General features: G+C 35.1%; 1 protein-coding gene across 1 annotated transcript in view; it reads right to left on the bottom strand.

Moving 5' to 3' along the window:
- IL6ST (interleukin 6 cytokine family signal transducer) overlaps positions 1-21,362 on the bottom strand; it is a 49,364-nt gene that overhangs the window by 11,604 nt on the left and 16,398 nt on the right. Inside the window, exons 3-13 of the mRNA XM_082651457.1 lie at positions 17,477-17,782; positions 16,449-16,569; positions 12,385-12,551; positions 11,679-11,833; positions 9,713-9,872; positions 7,347-7,429; positions 5,926-6,136; positions 5,157-5,339; positions 3,263-3,364; positions 2,931-3,077; positions 2,519-2,659 (exon numbers count right to left, since the gene is read on the bottom strand). Of these exons, the coding sequence (XP_082507583.1) occupies positions 2,519-2,659; positions 2,931-3,077; positions 3,263-3,364; positions 5,157-5,339; positions 5,926-6,136; positions 7,347-7,429; positions 9,713-9,872; positions 11,679-11,833; positions 12,385-12,551; positions 16,449-16,569; positions 17,477-17,782 (1,776 nt within the window). The remainder of the gene's footprint in view (positions 1-2,518; positions 2,660-2,930; positions 3,078-3,262; positions 3,365-5,156; positions 5,340-5,925; positions 6,137-7,346; positions 7,430-9,712; positions 9,873-11,678; positions 11,834-12,384; positions 12,552-16,448; positions 16,570-17,476; positions 17,783-21,362) is intronic.

Below are 21,362 nucleotides of genomic sequence, written 5' to 3' on the forward strand. Positions count from 1 at the left end.
AATGATTTACCTATGGTTGTTTCTGGTTAACTCCTCCAGCCCCCTGTAACTAGTCTTTTACAGGAAAAAGTAGTATGAAAGTAGTACTACAGTAATACAGTATTCGTTTAGTCTTATCTTTCCACCATACGCATCCCTTTGTAAGTAACTTTACCTCCTACAAAGCATGATAGGAACCAAGAAATCAGATAAAGTCTCAGGAATAAACTATAGGTTGGAAAATATTAATTCCTGAATGCTAAGGTTCTCATACATATGCCAAATCAAATTCAGGTGCTGAACTTCTGCTTACTATGTTTTCATGCCTTGGGCCTTTGCTCATGCTGAACTAAGATGCCTTCTTCTTCCTATCTGTCCACATCCTAACTTCAAGGCTCAAGTGTTGTCTTCCCCACAAAATCTTCGAAGGTAAAACTCCCCACTTCAGATATCTTTAAATTCCTGCTCTATTTACTATCTACATGGCTCAAATGTCTCTCTGTTTGTTTTGTTTACTTGTACCATATTTCTTCAACTAAGCTATATGGTCCTTGGGAGCAAATTCCATGCCATGTGAAGTAGCCATAATGAATCCATACAACAATAGATAGGCCAGAGGAAAAAGCAGATGATGAAGTAATAAGTATGATTTCGTTTTTGGAAAAAAATGTATGCACAGAAAAGACTAGAAGGATATATAAATATGTTGAGATTATTTTGGATGAGGGATCAGGAGTGATTTTTCTTCCTCTTTGTATTTTACTGTATAGTCTAAATTCCTTATAATGAACACTATTTTTATAATCAGGATAATATTTTTAAAGTTTATTATTACTATTTTTTAAAGATCATGGCACAAAGTTTTATTTCAAATATTACAGGTATCCCCCCACTTTTGGAAAGTTCACATTATGCCACTTCACTTTCAGGAAAGACCTACATCAGTATACTACAAGCTTTTTTCATAAATTACATTAATGTCTGTTTTTGCTAACAGAAATAAATTTATGAAAAAAGCTTGTTAGCGTACTAACATAGGTCTTTTGTGAAAGTGAAGTGGCATAATGTGAACTTTCCAAAAGTGGGGAATACTCTTTGCTCTATACCACTTTGGCTTATGAAAGGTTTCATAGGAATGCTCTACTTTTGGATGGTGGGGGAAACCTGTATTTGTTACATATATATTCTACAAAACATGTCACCACAAATCTTATCCCATAGCCTATATTTATTATTGGCCATCACAGCAAAGCTCAGGATCTTTTAATATCCATCTTATGTAGTCACTTATCTACTTATTTGCTCTCTCAGCAATCATTCAACCAATGAGGAATATGGTTGAATGATTTATTTATTTATATGATAAACAGCTTATTATTTATCACTCACTGTCTTGGTGCTTGGGTGTGGGTGTTACAAATACTATTACAATAAAATAAGGTAATTTCTATAATGATTCAAAATGTAGTAGATACAGGAAAGAATGCAGTTTAAGTCTGCTTTAGGGAGGCTACAGGAATAGCCAAAACAAGAAAAGGTATAGGGCCACATACTGGGAAAAGACAAAAAGTTGGGGAAAATGACGAGAAGTTTAGGGTCAAAGAAAGAGATTATGAAAGCACATGCACAAGCAGTAATTAGAAGGCATGATCTACTGGACCTGATACTTGGTTTATGTAAGTGAAAAAGATATGAAGAAACTTACTACAATTGCACCTAAATTTCTGGCTTTGGCAAAGAGTTGTGGCATGGAACAAAGAAGGAAAAATGTATTTGAGAAGGGAAGAGAGGATGGCTGAAGTCATAGGCAGGGAATTTGAATAGGCAAATCAGAAAACAGTGCCAAGAACAGAGCTCTGGAGAATACAGAGCATTTAAAAGAGACCAAGAAGAAAGTACCAGACAGGGAGGAGACTCAGGAGAGTGCTGTTAGAAAAACAAACGAAGGGAAGAGACAGTTTCAAGGATGAACAGGCCAACAGGGTCAAATGCTGGGAAGCGTAGGAAAAAAAAGATGACTAAAAAGCATGCATTGGATAGGACAAGTAAGGGGTCTTCTGTGAGTGACACTAGAGAGGTTTCAGTGGAGTGGTGGGTTGGAAGCCTGGTTTGAGCAGGTTAAAGACTGAGCTGGAGGTATGGAAATGAGACTTCAAGGGTGGACTAGTCTTTACAGCAACCTGCCCGTAAGAGGAAGAACAAGTGAAGAAAGAGACCACATCCAAGTTTTGCCAGTGAAAAAGTAAACTCATTTAGAAAGATACACGATTCTTTTGGGATTTACAGAGTACAAGTGAAATCAGTCAGAGACAATTAAAGAAACAACAAAAAAGTAAGGAAAAAATTTTCTGTAAAGAAATAACCAAAGTCAGATAAACAACAATATAAAAATCATAATTTATGAACACTTCATTTATATGAATCCAAAGATGCACTTTAAACAAAATTTTAGCATATAAACTAAGCCCATTTTTAGTCTGATTAAATTTTAAAAAGAAAAAAGAGAAAAGAAGAAAGATCAAACATCATTATTTCTTACCAAACTTCGGTGTAGTAAAAGTGAATTCTGGACCATCCTTTCCACCTTCGTCTGTATATGCTGCCATTCGTACCATATACAAAGTGTCACTAGTCAAAGAGGACAGCGTATATTCTGTGTGTGAAGAATCCACATTCACAGCTGGAAGAAATGAATAAGTGTGCTTTATTCAACTACTCTTGCTTGGTTTGGCCTATATTTGACATTGTGAGTGTCTTAAATCATATTTTACTAGAAAACAATGTTTCTTTAATAGGACCATGAAAGCAACCATAAAGCATATTCTCAGGTATCTCTTTTCTGAGGATAATATGCTATACTAAGATGTATAACACAAGAAGGTGAGACAAATTAGTATTTAAAAGCTTAAGAAAAAACACCTGATTCTTAATAGCTGATATAGTTTTATTACCAGTTTCATTTCCAATGATGGTTCTATAAAATATAGTATAATTTCTGATAAATCCATTCTGAACATCAACAGGAAGTTGGTCCCACTCTAAGACAGCTTCATTTTTCCCCACTTTTTTTGTCCGGACAGTAGGTCCTTTGGAAGGTGCTGAAACAGAATAGGGTATTTACCAAATGAAAATCATTAGAATTTAGTAAATCATTAAGACTTCGTAAAATTTCATTATCATGAAATTATTTGAATATAGTAAGACATATCCTTATTTAAAAGGGATAAAATGTCTTTGTTAGTTAAAAAACAACATTTTTCAAAGAAAATAGGTCTGGACTTACGAGCTTGTTTAAGGTATGCCTTTATAGACTCGGGGAGTCCTGGTCCATCAGCATACACTGGAGTGACTGTTATCAAATAACATTTGCTCTCTGCTAGGTTTCCTAAAGTAAGAATAGTGGATTAAGCATTTTTTCCCCTATAGTGAAAAAAACCTAATTAATTCCATTACTTACTTTTACATTATAATTTCATGACCACTGAACTTTCTTTTATTTTTATTCATTTTTAAAAATTGAAATATAGTTGATGTACAACATATTTCAGGTATACTAAATAATGATTTGACGTTTGCATACATTATGAAATTATTACCACTGAACTTTCCTTTTTTTAAAACTGCAACTTTTAAAGTAAGCATTGCCTTTTGTTTACTGGATTCAAGCTTAACAGAATAAAACTGTTTGAAAATAAAAGGTTACTTTTATTGCCAATACAGTGAATAAAAAATATTTATACTGTCAATAAAAGTAATGATTGCATTTATATTCAGGATTTATAAAACACTGATCTCAAATTATCCTGGGTCTTCCTTAGAGTTTGGCAATTTTTGTACATTTTACCTACTTCTCTGAGAACTGCCTAAGTGCAAGATGTCACTAATCAGAGCTAGGGAAAGCGCTAATGGCTGTGGTTTGTCAGGTGACTGGGAAAAAAAGAATTAGTGTTACTTCTCCCAGAAAGTAACATAATTTTAAAAGAAAAAATTATCTTAAATGTTTCCTTTATTTATAATCTCTCCAGATTAACAAAGCAATCTATCTATCCCTTCAGCACGCAACAGCAAAAAGTTTCTTTTTGTTATACTGAAGTTTATACTTTCAATAAGAATTACATTTCCTTAACTATTATGCATGAAGTGACATACGCTTTTTTGATTTCTTAAAGAGAGTAATTTTCTTGATGATTCAATACTATCAAGAAGACAATATTTTTATATTCTGCTGTAATACAGTGATGTTTTATCAGGCCTACTGAGCTATGTGGGGATACCTGCAAAACCTGAAGGTCTCCAGAGCCTATGCTATGCTATAGTACAAGTTCCTATTGTCCAGTTATTATCAATCTATCTCCTCTCTAGCTCCACCTTGCTTTTATTTGGATAAGGTTGATAAACTAGACAACCAGGATTAGTAAAACTATATATTAAATAATAGGTTAATGAGGGCCAAACAGCCTATGTTACGAATAAAGCTCATTAAGTTTATGGCTATATATAAAGATATATGGTATATCTTTGTTAACATGTTTTCTCTGATTAATCATATTATTTGAAGCTGTATTCTAATGGTTTTCCTTCTTTACACACATACAAACTGAATGCTTTGTTTTCTCTTTAAAGTTGTTGTATCACTTGATAAGTAGAATCTTACAATGAGAGCAACCCATTTTGGAGCTCTATAATACATTACTTTCTGTCCTTCATTAGTACTTGCAGTTTAAAAGACAAGGAAATCTAAGTTCTAGTTCTGCTTCGCTTCTTCAACAGCTATAAGAAGTTAATAAGCCATCTAGATGCTCAGGGAAAATATTTTCTCATTAAAGGATGAGGGAATTTAATAAGGTACAGAGATACTATTAGCAACAGAGGTTGAATTATCTTGTATTTATCTTACTTTAGTTTTGTGAACATTCCTTTGATGATCAAAACAACAGTGGAAGATTACAAGAAGATAGTATTAACCCCACTTAGTCCATAAACAGACGCTGCAGTTTAGAGAGGTTAAGTGTGACTTGCTGAAAGTCACAAATCTAGTACACAAGACGTAACTAGCAACTATGATAAACTGGGTATCTTTTCAATGGACCACAAAGCAGAAAAGAATATGTAAAAGAAAAATCTGTCTGAAGAGCTAGAAAAAGGACAGCAACTTAAATGTTTGTAGCCAGGTATACCTCTTAAATAGGTGCGATGTACAGTACCATCTTCTTGTTGCCAGTCTGGGATACAGGGCGATTTATCTGATAACACACACCACTCAAGTATATATCTGTTTACAGATTCATCTGGAGCAGTCCATTCTACCCAAAGCACATTGTCTTTGGGAAATGCTTTAAGATCCGTTATGGGGTGAGTAGCTTTAAAACAAAGTTTGAATACTGATATGATAAATGAACATTTAAAAATTTGATATTCCAATATTTTACATTCTTTTCCATAACCATGTGATCTTGCTATCACGTTTTTGTAGCATATAATATTAACATGTATTTACATGAATAAAAGCACTTTATTATAATTTACATGTAAAGTAAATAGTCGATTTATTTTGGAACTTAAATTCTTCCTTTCCCAAAGTTCTTCAAGCGGTCAAGTGTTTTGTGTACGTAAGTTGTAATGTTTTTTTCTTTGAAAGCTACAGATAAAGCTATAGAAAAACAATATATTTAAGTCATATACATATAAAGTTCCTAAAACATTAAAAATATATTTTAAAAAAGATAATCAGAAAATGCTTAAATGAATTAAGTAGCTCACTGCAAAGTTTAAGTGAGCCACAAAATGATCGACCAGGTTTGGCTGCTGACTGACTTCTAAAAATATGATCACTGTTGATACTGAAGAGACAGTCTTAGAATACTTACAATTTTTTTACAGGAGCCCTGTCCATACCTAACTACCCTTTCCCATTCATAAGTCAGGCTCCATCTAAGGGACACAAACCTTGAAAGCCCCAGGCAGGGATAGTTAAAACAGATGCATCTGATTTGCCAACCAGATTTCTTGCTGTCAGAGTTGCTATGTAGCGATCATTTGTGAGGTTTACTGTCAGTTTTGTGTCGTTAACTGTGTACTTTTGTAAACGTGATTTCCATCTTGTGAGAGTCACTTCATAATCCAAGATTTTTCCATTGGCTTCAAAAGGAGGCAATGTCTGTAATAAAATAATTTATTTTAAAAATGTGTTTCATAAATCTTAAATAAAGTTAATCAGTTTTTCTTCATGTTCACAAATTCTGCTATTATGTCAAATCTCTAAATACTTAATTGGAAGGGACTGGCAACCTTACTTTGAACTCACTACTGAAGTAAAACTACTATACACTGAATGAAGACTGACTTCAAAAAGCATGACGGGGGTTCCCTGGTGGCGCAGTGGTTGGGAGTCCACCTGCCGATGCAGGGGACGTGGGTTCGTGCCCCGGTCCGGGAGGATCCCACGTGCCGCAGAGCGGCTGGGCCCCTGAGCCATGGCTGCGGAGCCTGTGCTCTGCAACGGGAGAGGCCACAACAGTGAGAGGCCCGCAAAACGCAAAAAAAAAAAAAAAAAAAAGAGCATGACGTCAACTACGAGGGAAAGCACCATTCTCTTAGCCTTTTGTTCTCTACACAATTCTGCACTGTGGCTATGTTGGCCTAAATTATTTTATGTCTTGAGTATTTTTCTTTCTACCTTACTTTAGTATGATCCACTCATGAACATTTATGGAGTGCACAACAACTTTATTTCCTATTACCAGCATACACTTTGATTACCCAAAACATTGATTAATTATTTTCTATGAGGCACTGAGAAAAGTTTGGTAAAATCAAGGCCACTAGGACTTCCCTGGTGATGCAGTGGTTAAGAATCCGCCTGCCAATGCAGGGGACACGGGATCGAGCCCTTGTCCAGGAAAGATCCCACATGTTGCGGAGCAACTAAGCCCATGAGCTACAACTACTGAGCCCGCGTGCCACAACTACTGAAGCCCGTGCACCTGGAGCCTGTGTCCTGCAACAAGAGAAGCCACCGCAATGAAAAGCCCACGCACCACAACAAAGAGCAGCCCCCGCTCACCACAACTAGAGAAAAGCCTGTGCACAGCAACGAAGACCCAACGCAACCAAAAATAAATAAATAAATTTATAAAAAAAAAACAACAAGGCCCCTCTTCTCACATAACTTTCACGGAACTACACTGAAATATATATGAGGTATCACCTGTAGTTTAGGAACCTGACTTTTTAATAGTATATATAAAGCTTTGTGTTTCTATTTATTATAGTTATCAAATAGATATCAAAAATTAAGCTCCACTCATAACACCATATAAAATATATTATATGAAATAGAAGAATATAAATAGGCAATTTTTTTTTACCTTCCATATGAGTTGTACAGATCTACAGCCATGAGTATGAGATGGCTCTATCTTATACCAGAAGCTTGGTGCCTTGGATGGTCCTAAAGAAATGACATAAACTTTTTATTATAACAGTAAAATAAAGTCCTAGAAATTATTCTCTTACTTTGTTTTTAATATTCTTGCCCTCCAATCATATGGTGTCTCTAACTCTTTCTTTATACCAGCCTTTTCCCATCCCAGCATGATATGCCTGGGTCTTCCTTTAGTCAGGGTGATAGCTTGATGATTTAGAGTACATTGAAACTCTTTTGTAATCTTAAAATTTTAAAGGTACAAATATATCCTAAGCAATAACCAAAGATGTATCACTATTTCTTATTGCTAAAAATCAAACTGAAAAATCATATTTAAATACATGCTTAAAACCCCTAAATGCATACATTTAAGAACAGAAGACAAATTAAAATAAATGGAGTTAAATGTAGTATAAGTTTACTACCTTATGTTGGGATGAGTCAATGTAATGGGATATTATAAAAATGAATTCACAGGATTGTTGTAATAATCACCAACCATGTGAAAAAGCACTTTACAAAACATCAAGTGCTGATAATTAGGTTTTAAAAATTCAAAATTTTTATAAATATAATTGCAAAATATGGTATTCAACAGAATAAAAAAGGATCTGAATAAAATCTAAGCCGTGATGTGCTGATCATGAAGAGATAACTACAGGTGACAAAACAGAGAAAAGAGGAAAGGCAGACCATGAAGGCTGGGGAAAAAGCTGCTGGTACAGGGAGTTCAAATAGATATATACATGAGTACAGTGCAGAGCCCCAAAAGAATAAAGAACATGAAGTTATAAAGGAAATTTTATGGGCTGGAAATGGTTCCTAACATAAAGAGGACCTAGGAGCTTCTTTCACTAATTTGAAGAAAAGCATAATCCAATGGTTCATAACTTTTTGGACACCAAATATCTCTTTGATTTGACAAGGTTATGTACCATCGCTCCAGAAAATTCACACAAGTACTAACCACAATATTTTGTCAACATTTTGAAGTAGTTCAAGAACTCCCCCAAACTGACCCAAGTACTTTTAAAGGCCCCAAGAATATCAGCTTAAGAATTCCTGACTGCGGCTTCCCTGGTGGTGCAGTGGTTGAGAATCTGCCTGCTAATGCAGGGGACACGGGTTTGATCCCTGGTCTGGGAAGATCCCACATGCCGCGGGGCAGCTGGGCCCGTGAGCCACAATTACTGAGCCTGCGAGTCCAGAGCCTGTGTTCCGCAACAAAAGAGGCCGCGACACTGAGAGGTCCGCGCACTGCGATGAAGAGCGGCCCCCGCTTGCCACAACTAGAGAAAGCCCTCGCACAGAAACGAAGACCCAACACAGCCCAAAATAAATAAATTAATTAATTAATTTAAAAAAAAAGAAAAGAATTCCTGACCAAGACAAAGGGATCTGATCGAGGATTCCCAAACAAGCAATAGTAGGATTACTTTCTTTCCTGGCATTTATCAAAATGAGAGAAAATTCTTGGTGGAGAAGGGGTACTTTACTTTTCTGCCTTTGACATTCTCAATTCATGTAACTCTCATGAAACCTCTGGAAGAGCTCCATGGAAGTGAAGGGATACAGGTGGTAGGGAAGGTTTTAAAGCCATGGCTGCTGCCACTGACACCTAAAGAGGGTGACCATGATAGGAAAATGTTCCCAAAAAACCCCCAAAAAACAAAAAAAAATACTATGCCATAGGATTATTTCTTGATGGCTACAGAAGAAATTATTAACATTAGCTGCTTTGGGGAAGGAATTTGATTTTACATTGTGTATCTTTTTATGCCTTTTGGATTCTATAGTAATATACACTGTATTATCATGAGAAAAAAAGGGAAAATGAAAATAAATCAACCAACCAAAATGCCAGGATGCTTTTCCAGAGGCTTATTAAGTACTGATAAAAAAGAAAAAATAAATAAAAACAATAGTACAAATATCTTTTTGATAGTGAGGGTCTAAAACACATTTTGCTAGATGGTGATTTTAATGATTCAGGATATGATTCTCTAGTTAGAGATATTTCTGGACTACTCTCCTTTAATAAAATGTTCTGGATTTACAAACCGTTAATGGTTTTCTCGTGGTATCTGAGACACTATTCCATAATTTTCTTTAATTAGGTATCAAAAAGATTTGTACTATCAATAATGCATATTAGATTTTATACTTGATATCCTTTAAGAAGTGTAAAATATCAGTTTGAATAAAATGATCACAAAATAAGAAGCAATGAGATCTGTATTATTAAAACCAGACATAATTTATAGTCAGAGTTCCAATGCTTTTTTCTTCATATACTTATTTACTTACTATCTTCATATGTGATCCCACTCGCTTCTTCACTCCAGTCACTCCAAAACCCTTTACCATCTTCCTTCATACAACGAATCCTAAACACATACTCTGTAAAAGGTTTAAGGTCCTGGACAGTGAATGAAGATCGGGTAGATGCTGTATCTTCAGGAGGAATCTGAAAACAAAGCAAATTGACCAAAAAAAAACCCCAAAGGTATTTATTATAGGTCTTCTAAACTGCCTAAGATTTTAAAAGCTAATTAATGAAATAAGACTAATAACTAATGAAAGAAGACTAATTTGACTCAAGCTCTGGAGAGAAATAAATGCAAGTGAATAAGCAGTCAAAATCAGTAAAGTTAATAGGTTTGGGAAATACAGAAACATCTATTACTAATCCTTTCATCCTTTCTTTTCTTTCTCTCTTTCTTCTATGCTCTTATAACACTCAGGGTCTCAGCAGGAAAAAGATGGAAATTCCAATTAGAATTTAATTCAAGGAGGGTTTACTATAGGAAGTATGGGCAGAGTGTAGGGAAACCTTAGATAGTATAGGCAGTACTCTGAGGCTTCTAGGTGCTACCACCTTTAGACCCAAAGGGATGAGGGGTGGTACCAGAACCTGGAAGAACAGGGTCACAAAGGGTTAACTTGAGAGGAGCAGTGACCTCAGGTTGAGACAGGAAAGCTCCAGGGAGGAAGCAGGGAAAATAAATATGCTGATCTCACTTCTCTCTCTCCTCTCTCTTGCCAGGACCCCTCCTCCCATTAGCTAGGAACTCACTAGGAAACTAGAGAGAACCAACAGATAAAGTCCATACAGGTCAGCATCTCAAGACAAAGAGTAGGGTGGAGAAGGGTACAGTGTAGATCTAGATAGGCAAAAGGAAGATATCCAGCCCAATTAAGAAAAACAAAAGCTATCTTTGTAGATAAACTTGGTTTTCAGGAAATAAAGACAGATAAGTAACAGGTTCTTTCTACCACTCTGCTCTGAGATTTCAAAACTGAATACCAAATAGGTGTCGAGTCTTTTTTGTACCAATGAATTAAGATTCTATGATATTAAAAAATATTTTGAAGAACTTCTGGTATGTATCCTCTCTGTACAATCCTCATGTACAACATGAAGCATTAATCCATTTTGGTTTGTTGCTTTTTCTGATTGTACTCTGAGCCCTTTAGATAAGTGGAATGGAGGACAGCAGTAGGAAGGTCATGGGCTCAATTCCCTTCTAAGCTCATTATTGCAACCAGAGAAACAAAGCAAAAGCATTTTGTTAGTGATAAATGGAGTTACAACAAAGAATAGTATGGGGAGCTCAATGCTATGATGATAGCCTTTTGAAAAGTTCCAAGTACTTCTTTTGCTGATAGCATCATCTTTGGGTACACTGTCCTTTTCCTTTTCAGTCTTACAATCCCTTCCTCATGGGCTGGCAAACTTTCTATAAAGGGCTAGACTGTAAACATTTTAGGCTGTGGGCCAGATGGTCTCTGTTGCAACTACTCAACTCTTTCTATGTAGCACAAAAACTGTCAGAGACAATATGTAAACAAACGTGTGTGGCTGTGTTCCAAGAAAACTTTATTTACAAAAACAGATGACAGGCTGAATTTGGCCTGCAGATGTCATTTGCTAACTCCTGCTCTACCTTATCTGCATAATCTCTTCATTTTTACTCCTCTACTTAATCTACTTCCTGTTATTTGTGGTCCTTTCACCTCTTGTCAAAAATGCTATTCCCTATCATCCTGCATCACTTCCATATTTCACTTAAAAGCTACTGTACTGAGCAAAATTGTATTTTCTATCTGGATGTCTTCCTGTTGGTCCTTGCTTGAGATACAGATCTAGAAGAAGTGTCAAGCAAAATACTTCACATAACCAGAAACTTAAGACATTCAGAAAATGATTGGGATTTTTAGGTTAGTGGGTTGCAAGAAAGACTATTTGAATAAACAGTAACTTTCAATTTACCTGGTTCCAAGTTGAGGCATCTCTGGTCCTATATTGAATGTTATATTTCAGTCTTATAAAACTCTTAATACTTGAGTTGATCCATGTCAATTTTAAAATACTAGACAGTTCCTCTGAGTTGCTGACTGATAAATTATGTGGTGGATTGGGCTTCACTAAAAAATTAAAATAGATCCAATAGATTATAACTTCTTATACAAAGGCAAATATACTCTTTAGATTTTATTTCACAGTATTCTTTTATTCTCACCAAATGAAATAATTTCTCTAAAAGCAATGCTATGCCATACTATATTAATGGAAAGGAAAGGCTCCTAAAGAAACTCTAGTTTTTTTCCTTGTCAGTTTATTACGTGTGTTAATCTTTTCAGGTTCAGATATTAAAAGACAGTTAAGTATTTATGATATATGAAATTTTAAAAAAGAATAAAAATAGAACATGTATATTATGATTACAATGCTATAAAATGTTTGATATTTGGACAAATACCAGAAGATAACAGTCAAAGTGAAAACAGCTGTGAGTGTGGTTGGATTATGGATATTTTTCTTTTTCCAAATTATTTTTAATGCTGTTGATAAAGTGAATTTGTAAAAGTCACTAAGATAATAAAATAAATGCTTGTTTCTACATTAATTAAACTTAAAACTAATTTATAAACCACTGTATATTCTAATAAATTCTCAAATTTAGGTTTATAACTACCTTTATCTACAGGATCAAAATTGATATGATCTGAGGTAACCTTCCCAAGAGCATTCTCTGCTTCTACCCAGACTTCAATGTTGACAAAATACACAGGAGAATAATCAACAGTACATGAGGTGCGGGTGTCACGTTTTGCTTTACAATCATCAAACTTCTCTGTTGCCCTAAATACAAAAATGGTAGAATCAGTCATTAAAAATAGATTTGAAAAAATTAGAGTGAAAAAGGTTACTTGAAAAGAGTTTGATGAGACCCAGATTATTATAGCTTAGAATAAAAAAGTTAATTATTATAGCTTAGAATAAAAATGTTAATTCCAATAAGTTTAGAATAAACTGTTGAACACTAAAATCAAAATTTGTTAAAAGTTCACCTGTTTTTCTTTAAAACTGAGTTTGACCTGTATCTTAAAACACAAAATTATTTTCAAAATTTTACTCCAAGAATATCACATTGAGAATGTTATGCTCTATCTCCACTGACCTTTCTCTAAAAATTATTCATTTCCTGTGATATTAGTACTGTTTCTTTCCTTTCCTGAAACAAAATCTTTATTGTACCAGCAATGTCTTTCTTTAAGCACAGTATGCTTTTTCAGAGCACAGTATGCTAGGAGGTGATAGGGTAGGGATAAGAATTTCTATCACCCCAGAAAATTCCTTCAATCCCTTTCCAGTCAAACTCTGGAAACCACTTTCTGATTTCTATCACCATAGAAAATTTCAAGTGATGTGGCTATATTTATTCACGTTTAAATTATGTATCAATTAAGAATATTTATATATATACTTGCTATTTTTTAAAACAGAAGGATAAATCAAAACTAAACCAAAACAGGCAACTTCTAGAGCAGTGGTCCCCAACCTTTTTGGCACCAGGGACCAGTTTCGTGGAAGACAATTTTTCCACAAACCGGGGGTGGTGGGGTGGTGGTTTCAGGATGACTCAAGCACATTACATTTATTGTGCACTTTATTTCTATTATTATTACAATAATATATAATGAAATAATTATACAACTGGAGCCCTGAGCTTGTTTTCACTTGCCACTCACTGATAGGGTTTTGATGTGAGTCTGCAAGCAGTTGATTTATTATGGTCTCTGTGCAGTCAAACCTCTCTGCTGATGATAATCTGTGTTTGCAGCCACTCCCCAGCGCTAGCATCACTGCCTCAGCTCCACCTCAGATCATCAGGCGTTAGATTCTCATAAGGAGCTCGCAACCTAGATCCCTCACATGTGCAGTTCATAGTAGGATTTGCGCTCCTATGAGAATCTAATTCTGCTGCTCATCTGACAGGAGGCAGAGCTCAGGCGGTAATGCGAGGGGAGGGGAGCAGCTGTAAATACACATGAAGATTCGCTCGCTTGCCTGTGGCTCACCTCCTGCTGTGCAGCCCGGCTCCTAACAGGCCACAGACCTGGTCCGTGGCCTGGGGGTTGGGGACCCCTGCTCTAGAGGGAGGGAGGAAATAAGATAAAGGACGCAGGGAACAGAGACCTCTGTGAACATATCTTGTCTTAGAAGTTTGTGTGGGTTAATTTATTATTTTACACAATGAAGAAAATTCTTAAAAACAGAAAGCAAAATGAAACATATGAATTCTTGTATTGAGTTGGTGGTGTAACACACAGAAAGGAACTATTTCAAGTAACTCTAAAAGAGTAACTTAATTATGTCCTTAGTGAGAGAAAAACAACTTTAAAATTCTTTTTAGTAATCACATTGTTGGTGCTAATACTGGAATTGTTACTCTGTAGCTGTTTTGTTTACTGTGGAATAAAGCAAATGAATAATTATGTTGGTGTTGCTGGGAACTAAGGTTTTCAGCATAGAAGAAAGGCGATATAGATGTTAGATAGATGAATTAAGTAAAAACCTATAGTCTGGATTTTAAATTGGAAATACCAGTATGAGTTCATGATGTATTTTATCTTAAAAACATTCTTAGTTCTTTCCACTGAGAAACCCTAGAAACAACAACCCAGTAGCAATGAGATTCCCAACACCCAGACTGTAGTCTCTAAATAGTACTTCACACTAACTGGAACCATGACTACTTAGGAAATGGTTGATATTAAGATGAACCTGGAACATCACGTCACTTCAGAAATCAGGAAGCTATCAAAGACTAATGAAGCTGTGTCAAAAGGATGAGCCAATGTGAAAAGTTCCCACTAACCAAAGATGGGGCGATTTAAGTTTAAGAAGAATAATAACTGTAATGGATTAAAACACATCAAATATGTTTAAATATGAATCCATAATGAGGAGAAAAACCCCTTACATCTACCTTTGGAGGATGGTAGGGAACTAACTTATAAAACTGGTTAATAAAGGGAAAATATTAACACCATTTTGCTTCTCTTATATGAACTGTACGTCAGGGTAACCAATAGTTGATGGAGAAAAGCTTTCTTTAAGTATTTCGAGTGAAAAAAAAAAGAAGAAAAGGATAAAATACCATTATTTTGTACCTCATATATAAATAATGATCACTGATGAATGCTCAAACCTTTAAGTGAAAAACTAATGTGAAACAACATGGTTAAATTCCAAAACCATTCTGCTGAGTCATTAATCCTTTCACAAAAAGAGCACATACTTTATGATTCCATTTATATGACATTCTGGAACAGGCAAAAGTCTATAGGGAAGAAATGAGACAAGTAGTCGCCTTGTGGAATGTGGTGAAATAGGGTGGTGGTTGGGATTGACCGGGAAGGGGCATGAGGGTGTAATAGTACAGTAGTGTTCTATATCTTGACAGGGGTTTAAGTTACACAGATGTATATGCACTAGTCAAAACTCACTGAATAATACACTTAAGATATGTAAGTATATCTTGAGAGAAAAATAAATTTTCTTCTTTTCTTTTCTGGCCACACCATGCAGCTTGCAGGATATTAGTTCCCCGACCAGGGATCGAACCTGCGCCCCCTGCAGTGGAAGCGGGAGTCTAACCACTGGACTGCCAGCGAAGTCCCAAGAGATACTGATACATAAATTTTACCTAAAAACAAAAACGTTCCTGTTTTTGTAAACATCTAGTTAATTAATCTAATTAATGGTGTAAATGCTGAAGTGATTAAGGGTGAAGTATATAAATGTCTGTAACTCACTTTGAAATGCATTAAAAAAAGATTGGTAGATGGAGACAAAGATGCACAGATAAATAGGTATGTGATAAAGCAAATATAGTAAAATGTTAATTGTAGAATCTAGGTAATGAGTATGTATAAACGTTCACTGTAAAATTCTTTCAACTTTTCTTTATGTTTGAAAAAAAACTAATGGCGAATTTTAAAATACCTGAAACCATTGCTCAAACTTAGCATAAGAAAATCAATCAAACATTATGTGGTTGTTCCTAATGGAAGTACACATACTCCTATGAATTATTTTTGAAAAGAAAAAGAAAATCTGATTAAGATTCTAGATCTAATGGCAAGTTTTAGGAAAAAAAGGGACAGAGGAATGTATTAAATAATGTGTAACCATTATTTTAATAACTGAATTGCAAAGCGAAAGAAGAGAGAGAGAGGTGGAAACTACGGTTAAGAGAGACAAAACATATGAATTGGCAATATATGGTGACTATTTACATCTTGAACAAATGTAAAAATACATACATATATCTATGAGACAAGCGGGAAAATCTGAACACTGATTAAAAATGTGACAATATGAAAGTATTTTCAATTTCATTTAGGTATGTCATCATGTTTTTTTAAAAAGTGTCCTTATCTTTTAGATAGATGTACTAAAATATTTATGGATATGACAATATGGTGTCTAGATTTTCTTTAAAACAATCTGGGGTGGGGTATATATAAAATAAGACTGGTCATGAGCGGATCATTGTCGAAGGTGGATGATGAGCACATGAGGATTTCTTACACAATTCTTTCTACTTTCATGTTTCAGATATTCTAAAATAAAAAGTTAAATAAAATGTTTAAAACTTTGCATTTAGTATTACTACTTGACAAAATAAAAATTCTAGCACCAAAGGCTAACTTAATAAATGCAATGCATAACAAATTTAAAATAACTTGCCATTCAGATTTTAAAGTGTAGTTTGTTTCCAGGTGCGTTTCCCTTCCAGGATCCCACTGACACATCATTTTCTTTCCTTCGTTCACAATGCAACTCAAATTTTTAGGTTTTTCTGGAGGCACTAAAAGGGAGAAATTAGAAATTTTCAAAAAGCTTTATATTCACAAATAACATGCAATTTATATACTACTCTAGACATTTAAAACAACCTAAATTAGATAGAATAAAACAAACCCAAGAAAAAAGGACATAATGAAAGACTGGTGATTAAAAAATTAATTTCTTTTCTATTTAAATTCAAATCTTTTAGATAGTAACATACATTTTCTATCATAATTATCATCAATAGGTATGTTTCAAATTAATTTTCTACACAAAATCAACTTTCATTTATAGCTGGACATTATCAACTGACTTCTCCATTAAATGTATTTTAAAATAATATTTGGAATATTAGGAATGTTAGGAAGAGGCAATTAAATAGAAGCAAAAATGATTCATTTATATTTCTCTCCCTATTGCCTTCCCAAACTCTGCTGGAGGAAAAGCAAATGCCAAAATTATAGTTTTAGGTGATCCACAAATTTGGTAATCCATTCTTGGATCATACTAAGTTTACTTATTTGCCTCAACACGGAAGAAGGACTCTCTCCAGTATTTATTCACCTTCTTCAGGTAGTTGCTTTACACTGCACTTTCTCAGTAACTAAGGGAAATTGAAACTTACTATGAATACAGTCACAGATTTCAATTCAACATTTTTTGGGGGTGTCTAATGTCAAAATAATTTTCCAGAAAACTGACAGATACTTGGCTTTCAGGAAAAATATAAAACTTGTGTTACTCTTTAGGTTTTTTGTATATTTGTAATGCAAATGCAGTTCTACTTCTAGGCTCATTAAAAAAAGTCCAAAACTCACTGAGCTGACAGTTTCTGCATTTCATAAAGACCAATAGACAACAGACATTAAAGTTGTAATTCAACAGTCATGACAAAGTCTGAAATGAGAAAAAAGTAAAACACTTACGGCCTGAAATTATTCTGATTCCATAAACATTCTGATCAATTTGTCCAAATGTACGAATGTTGCAAGTGAGTTGAATATTTAATAAAGATATATCTGTAAATGTGACACTAGATGCTGTTCTGTTTATGACAGTATATTGTTCAAAAGGAACAATAACATGGTTTGTTTTCCAGAAAATGTAATTAGCATTCACATGAAAATAATCCATACATTTTTCCTTTAGCACACAAACTGCTGTGAAATTAGAACCAAGTTGTACAACTGAAGATTCAGGGTGGATATGACCACATGGATCTAGAAGTTCTCCTGAAAAGGAACAATAACAGAAAATATAAAAATGGACTGAACTTTTCTGGTACAAAATGATATTCTGTATCAATGCAGTTCCTCAATCTTCATTAAAATATCTCTAAAGACACAAAAAAAGAAGAAACACTGTGAAATTTAATATGATCAGAACTTAATGTCTAAATTTGTAAAGAAATATACAAATTATACGGCAGATGGAGCTGGATTTAAAAAAAAAACCTATGCAATCTTCAGCCCTTTTTATAATATTTTAACTTTGTTTAGGAAACAGTTTGCCTGCAGCATGATTCATATTTGCTCTGCCCCCAATCCTGTTTCTCGATTCAGACCCAGTGTCTAAATTAGACTCTCCAGAAGACAGGCAGTGGTCTCTGCTCTTCGCCAGTCCTGAATTCCTTTGGAGGTGCGAATGGGGGCATGGAAAGATAGTCTACATTGTTCATGTATCAAAATCAGACAAAAAGGAAAGAGCAAGGGAGCAGTAAAAAACAGAAAGACTAGAATAAGATGGCCAAATACATTGGTTTTCACAATAAGTATATGGGATAAAATCTCATATTAAAAAACAAAAAATTAAATTGTATAAAAAAATAAAATACAACCATATGCTTCATCTATCACCTACTCCATGTTGATGACATCTAAACCCCTGTCTCTGGCTCTAACTTCCTAAGTTTTCAATGGCTTATAAGACATCCACCTGAGATATTCTGTAAGTACTTTAAAATGAACATGTCTAAAGCTATATGCATCATAGTCCCTTCCAAATTTATTCTTTCTTATTCTTATTTCTCTACCTCTGCTAACAACACCACTCCCATCCAGCCATCTAGGCTGGATAACCTTGTAGTCCCCTCTCTCTAATTAGCCTCCTCCCCTGAGTCTTCTGTATTCTTAGTATGTATATCAACCTCTTCTCATCAACCCTATTTTGGCTGCTGGTGCTTAGGCCATCATATTATACCACAGTCTGATCTCCTTCTAGTTTATCTTACATACAGCTGCCAGAGTTACTGTTCAAAAATGAATATGCCATTTCCCTATTTTAAATTATTTAATGGCTATCTAGTACGATCAAAATAAAATTCTCAAATATTTGGCATGATTCTATTCTCTTTCTCTATTCTCACTGTCCAGAAACTTAAGGCAGCTTTCTCTGGTGAATGTCATTTACCAATGGGATTTGAAGTTCTATCTGAGCTTCAATTTCTTCACTTGGAAAATGAAGTTAATAATGCTATCTTTTTTTAAAATTTATTTTTATTTATTTATTTTTAACATCTTTATTGGAGTAAATTGCTTTACAATGGCGTGTTAGTTTCTGCTTTATAACAAAGTGAATCAGTTATACATACACATATGTTCTCATATCTCTTCCCTCTTGCGTCTCCCTCCCCCCCACCCTCCCTAATAATGGCTATCTTGAAAAGATTTTTGAGATTAGAAATTAGTTATGTAAAGAACCTACTACAATGCCTGGTATTCAACAGGCCTCCAATAAATGGTACCCTATCATCATTACTACTACTCTCCAGACACAAGTAATCTAGTCACATTGATGGGGTCTGGAAGGGTCTCTTAGAGGTGACTGGTTCTAGCGGTTAAGGTAGAAGACATACAGAATCAGAGAATTACGAAACTGAGAAAAACCTTGGAGATCATTTACTTCAACCCTTTATTTTATAAAGAACACTGAGATACTTTTACCGAGTCAACCTCAAGTACCAGGCAGATTCTTTCAATTCCCAACTTGGTCCCAAGTTAGACTGCACAAAGGATAAAACTACTTTAAAAAGCTAAACAATTATCTTCTTATTCCATATGTCTCATAAAACCCATAAGGCCCAGAGTCAGAATGTTTATTTCTTTGTTTCAAAACCTATGATGTGGCCTATTTACATGACCTTGCCATTATTTATACATGTCTATGGCAAGTCCCAGTGCACAAACTACTCTAAATTTCTATCTGTGGCATACTAATAAGTTACCTTGTGATACTGAGCCAGTCCTTAAAACTCCCTTGACCTTACTTTACTCCTTGGTAAAATCATTCCTGTTTTAATTTCTCTATAATATTTAGAGGGAACAGTACCTATGAAATATATACTTCAGAGTACTAAAGAACATTAAGACATAACCAGAGACTAAATAACAATTTTTAATCACATAGAATAAGAGAAATACTAGAAATGGGCAAATGTTCCAGTTTTCAAAGTGAAACACAGGCTCACTAAAACCACCCCATACCAAACTAAACTCATTTTTATAGGACTACTAGCCTACTTGAGATCAAATTTTAAAAAGAGTATTTTAATTTAAATAAAGGTATTTAATAAAGTTAGTTGGGATATTCATGTAGACAAGATGAAGAACTGTGGATTAGAATATACTATAACAGATATTAGGGGCTTTCCTGGTGGCGCAGTGGTTAAGAATCTGCCTGCCACTGCAAGGGACACGGGTTCGAGCCCTAGTCCGGGAAGATCCCACATGTCGTGGAGCAACTAAGCCCGTGTGCCACAACTACTAAGCCTGCGCTCTAGAGCCCATGTGCCACAACTACTGAAGCCCGTGCACCTTAGAGCCCGTGCTCCACAACAAGAGAAGCCACCACAATGAGAAGCCCATGCACTGCAATGAAGAGTAGCCCCCACTCGCTGCAACTAGAGAAAGCCCGCGCGCAGCAATGAAGACCCAATGAGGTCAAAAATAAAATAAATAAATTTATAAAAAAAACAAAAACAAAACAGATATTAGAATGAACATTATGAAACTGCTGATATTTAGCTATTCTTGATCTACAAAACAGAAATTTCATAGCTTCAAACTAATAGATTTTTAATTGGTTAATTACTCATACATAAAAAAATCACTGACTAAAAATGTCAATGAGAGGGAGACTTAAGTAGTAAGCTGAAGTGCCTGCCCTCAGTCCTTGGGGCAGACTGTATTTTCCAACGAAGGTCATACCTATATATGTATCCCATTGAACATGCTCAGCTTACAAAGTGACTGATACTCCTTCTACAAAGAATGGGGTCTGTATTCCCCTCCTGTCCTCAGATCTGTAAGGGTGCTTATGCCTGCTCCAGCCAACAGAGTGTGCTAAGTGACTTCCAAGGCTAGATCATCAAAAAAATACAACTTCTGACTAGCTCTCTTTTCCTCTTGGGACATTTGCCCTTGGAACCCAGCCACATGCAAGGAAGCCAAGGGCACGTGGAGACCACGTGTGGTGTTCTGGCCAAGCGCCCCAGCAAAGCCCTCAGTCTACAGCCAGCATCAATATCAGACATATAAGTAAATGAGCCTTCAGATGATTCCAGCCCCCAATCTTTGAATATTTTAGCTGAGGCCCCAGATATCAGAGCAAAGAATCAGTCTGACTGTGCCTGTCTGTATTCCTGACCCACATAAACCATGAGAAATAATAAGTAATGTCATTTTAAGGCATGAAGTTTTAGAGTAATCTGTGTGGCAGTAATAGATAATGTAGTCCTGTTATTTTCAACATTTTTATCAACAACTTGGGGAAAAACAGAGAGAGAGACACACACACATATTTATCAAATCAGCA

The sequence above is a fragment of the Grampus griseus genome (assembly GCF_964374135.1).
Source record: "Grampus griseus genome assembly, chromosome: 3".
Taxonomy (NCBI): domain Eukaryota; kingdom Metazoa; phylum Chordata; class Mammalia; order Artiodactyla; family Delphinidae; genus Grampus; species Grampus griseus.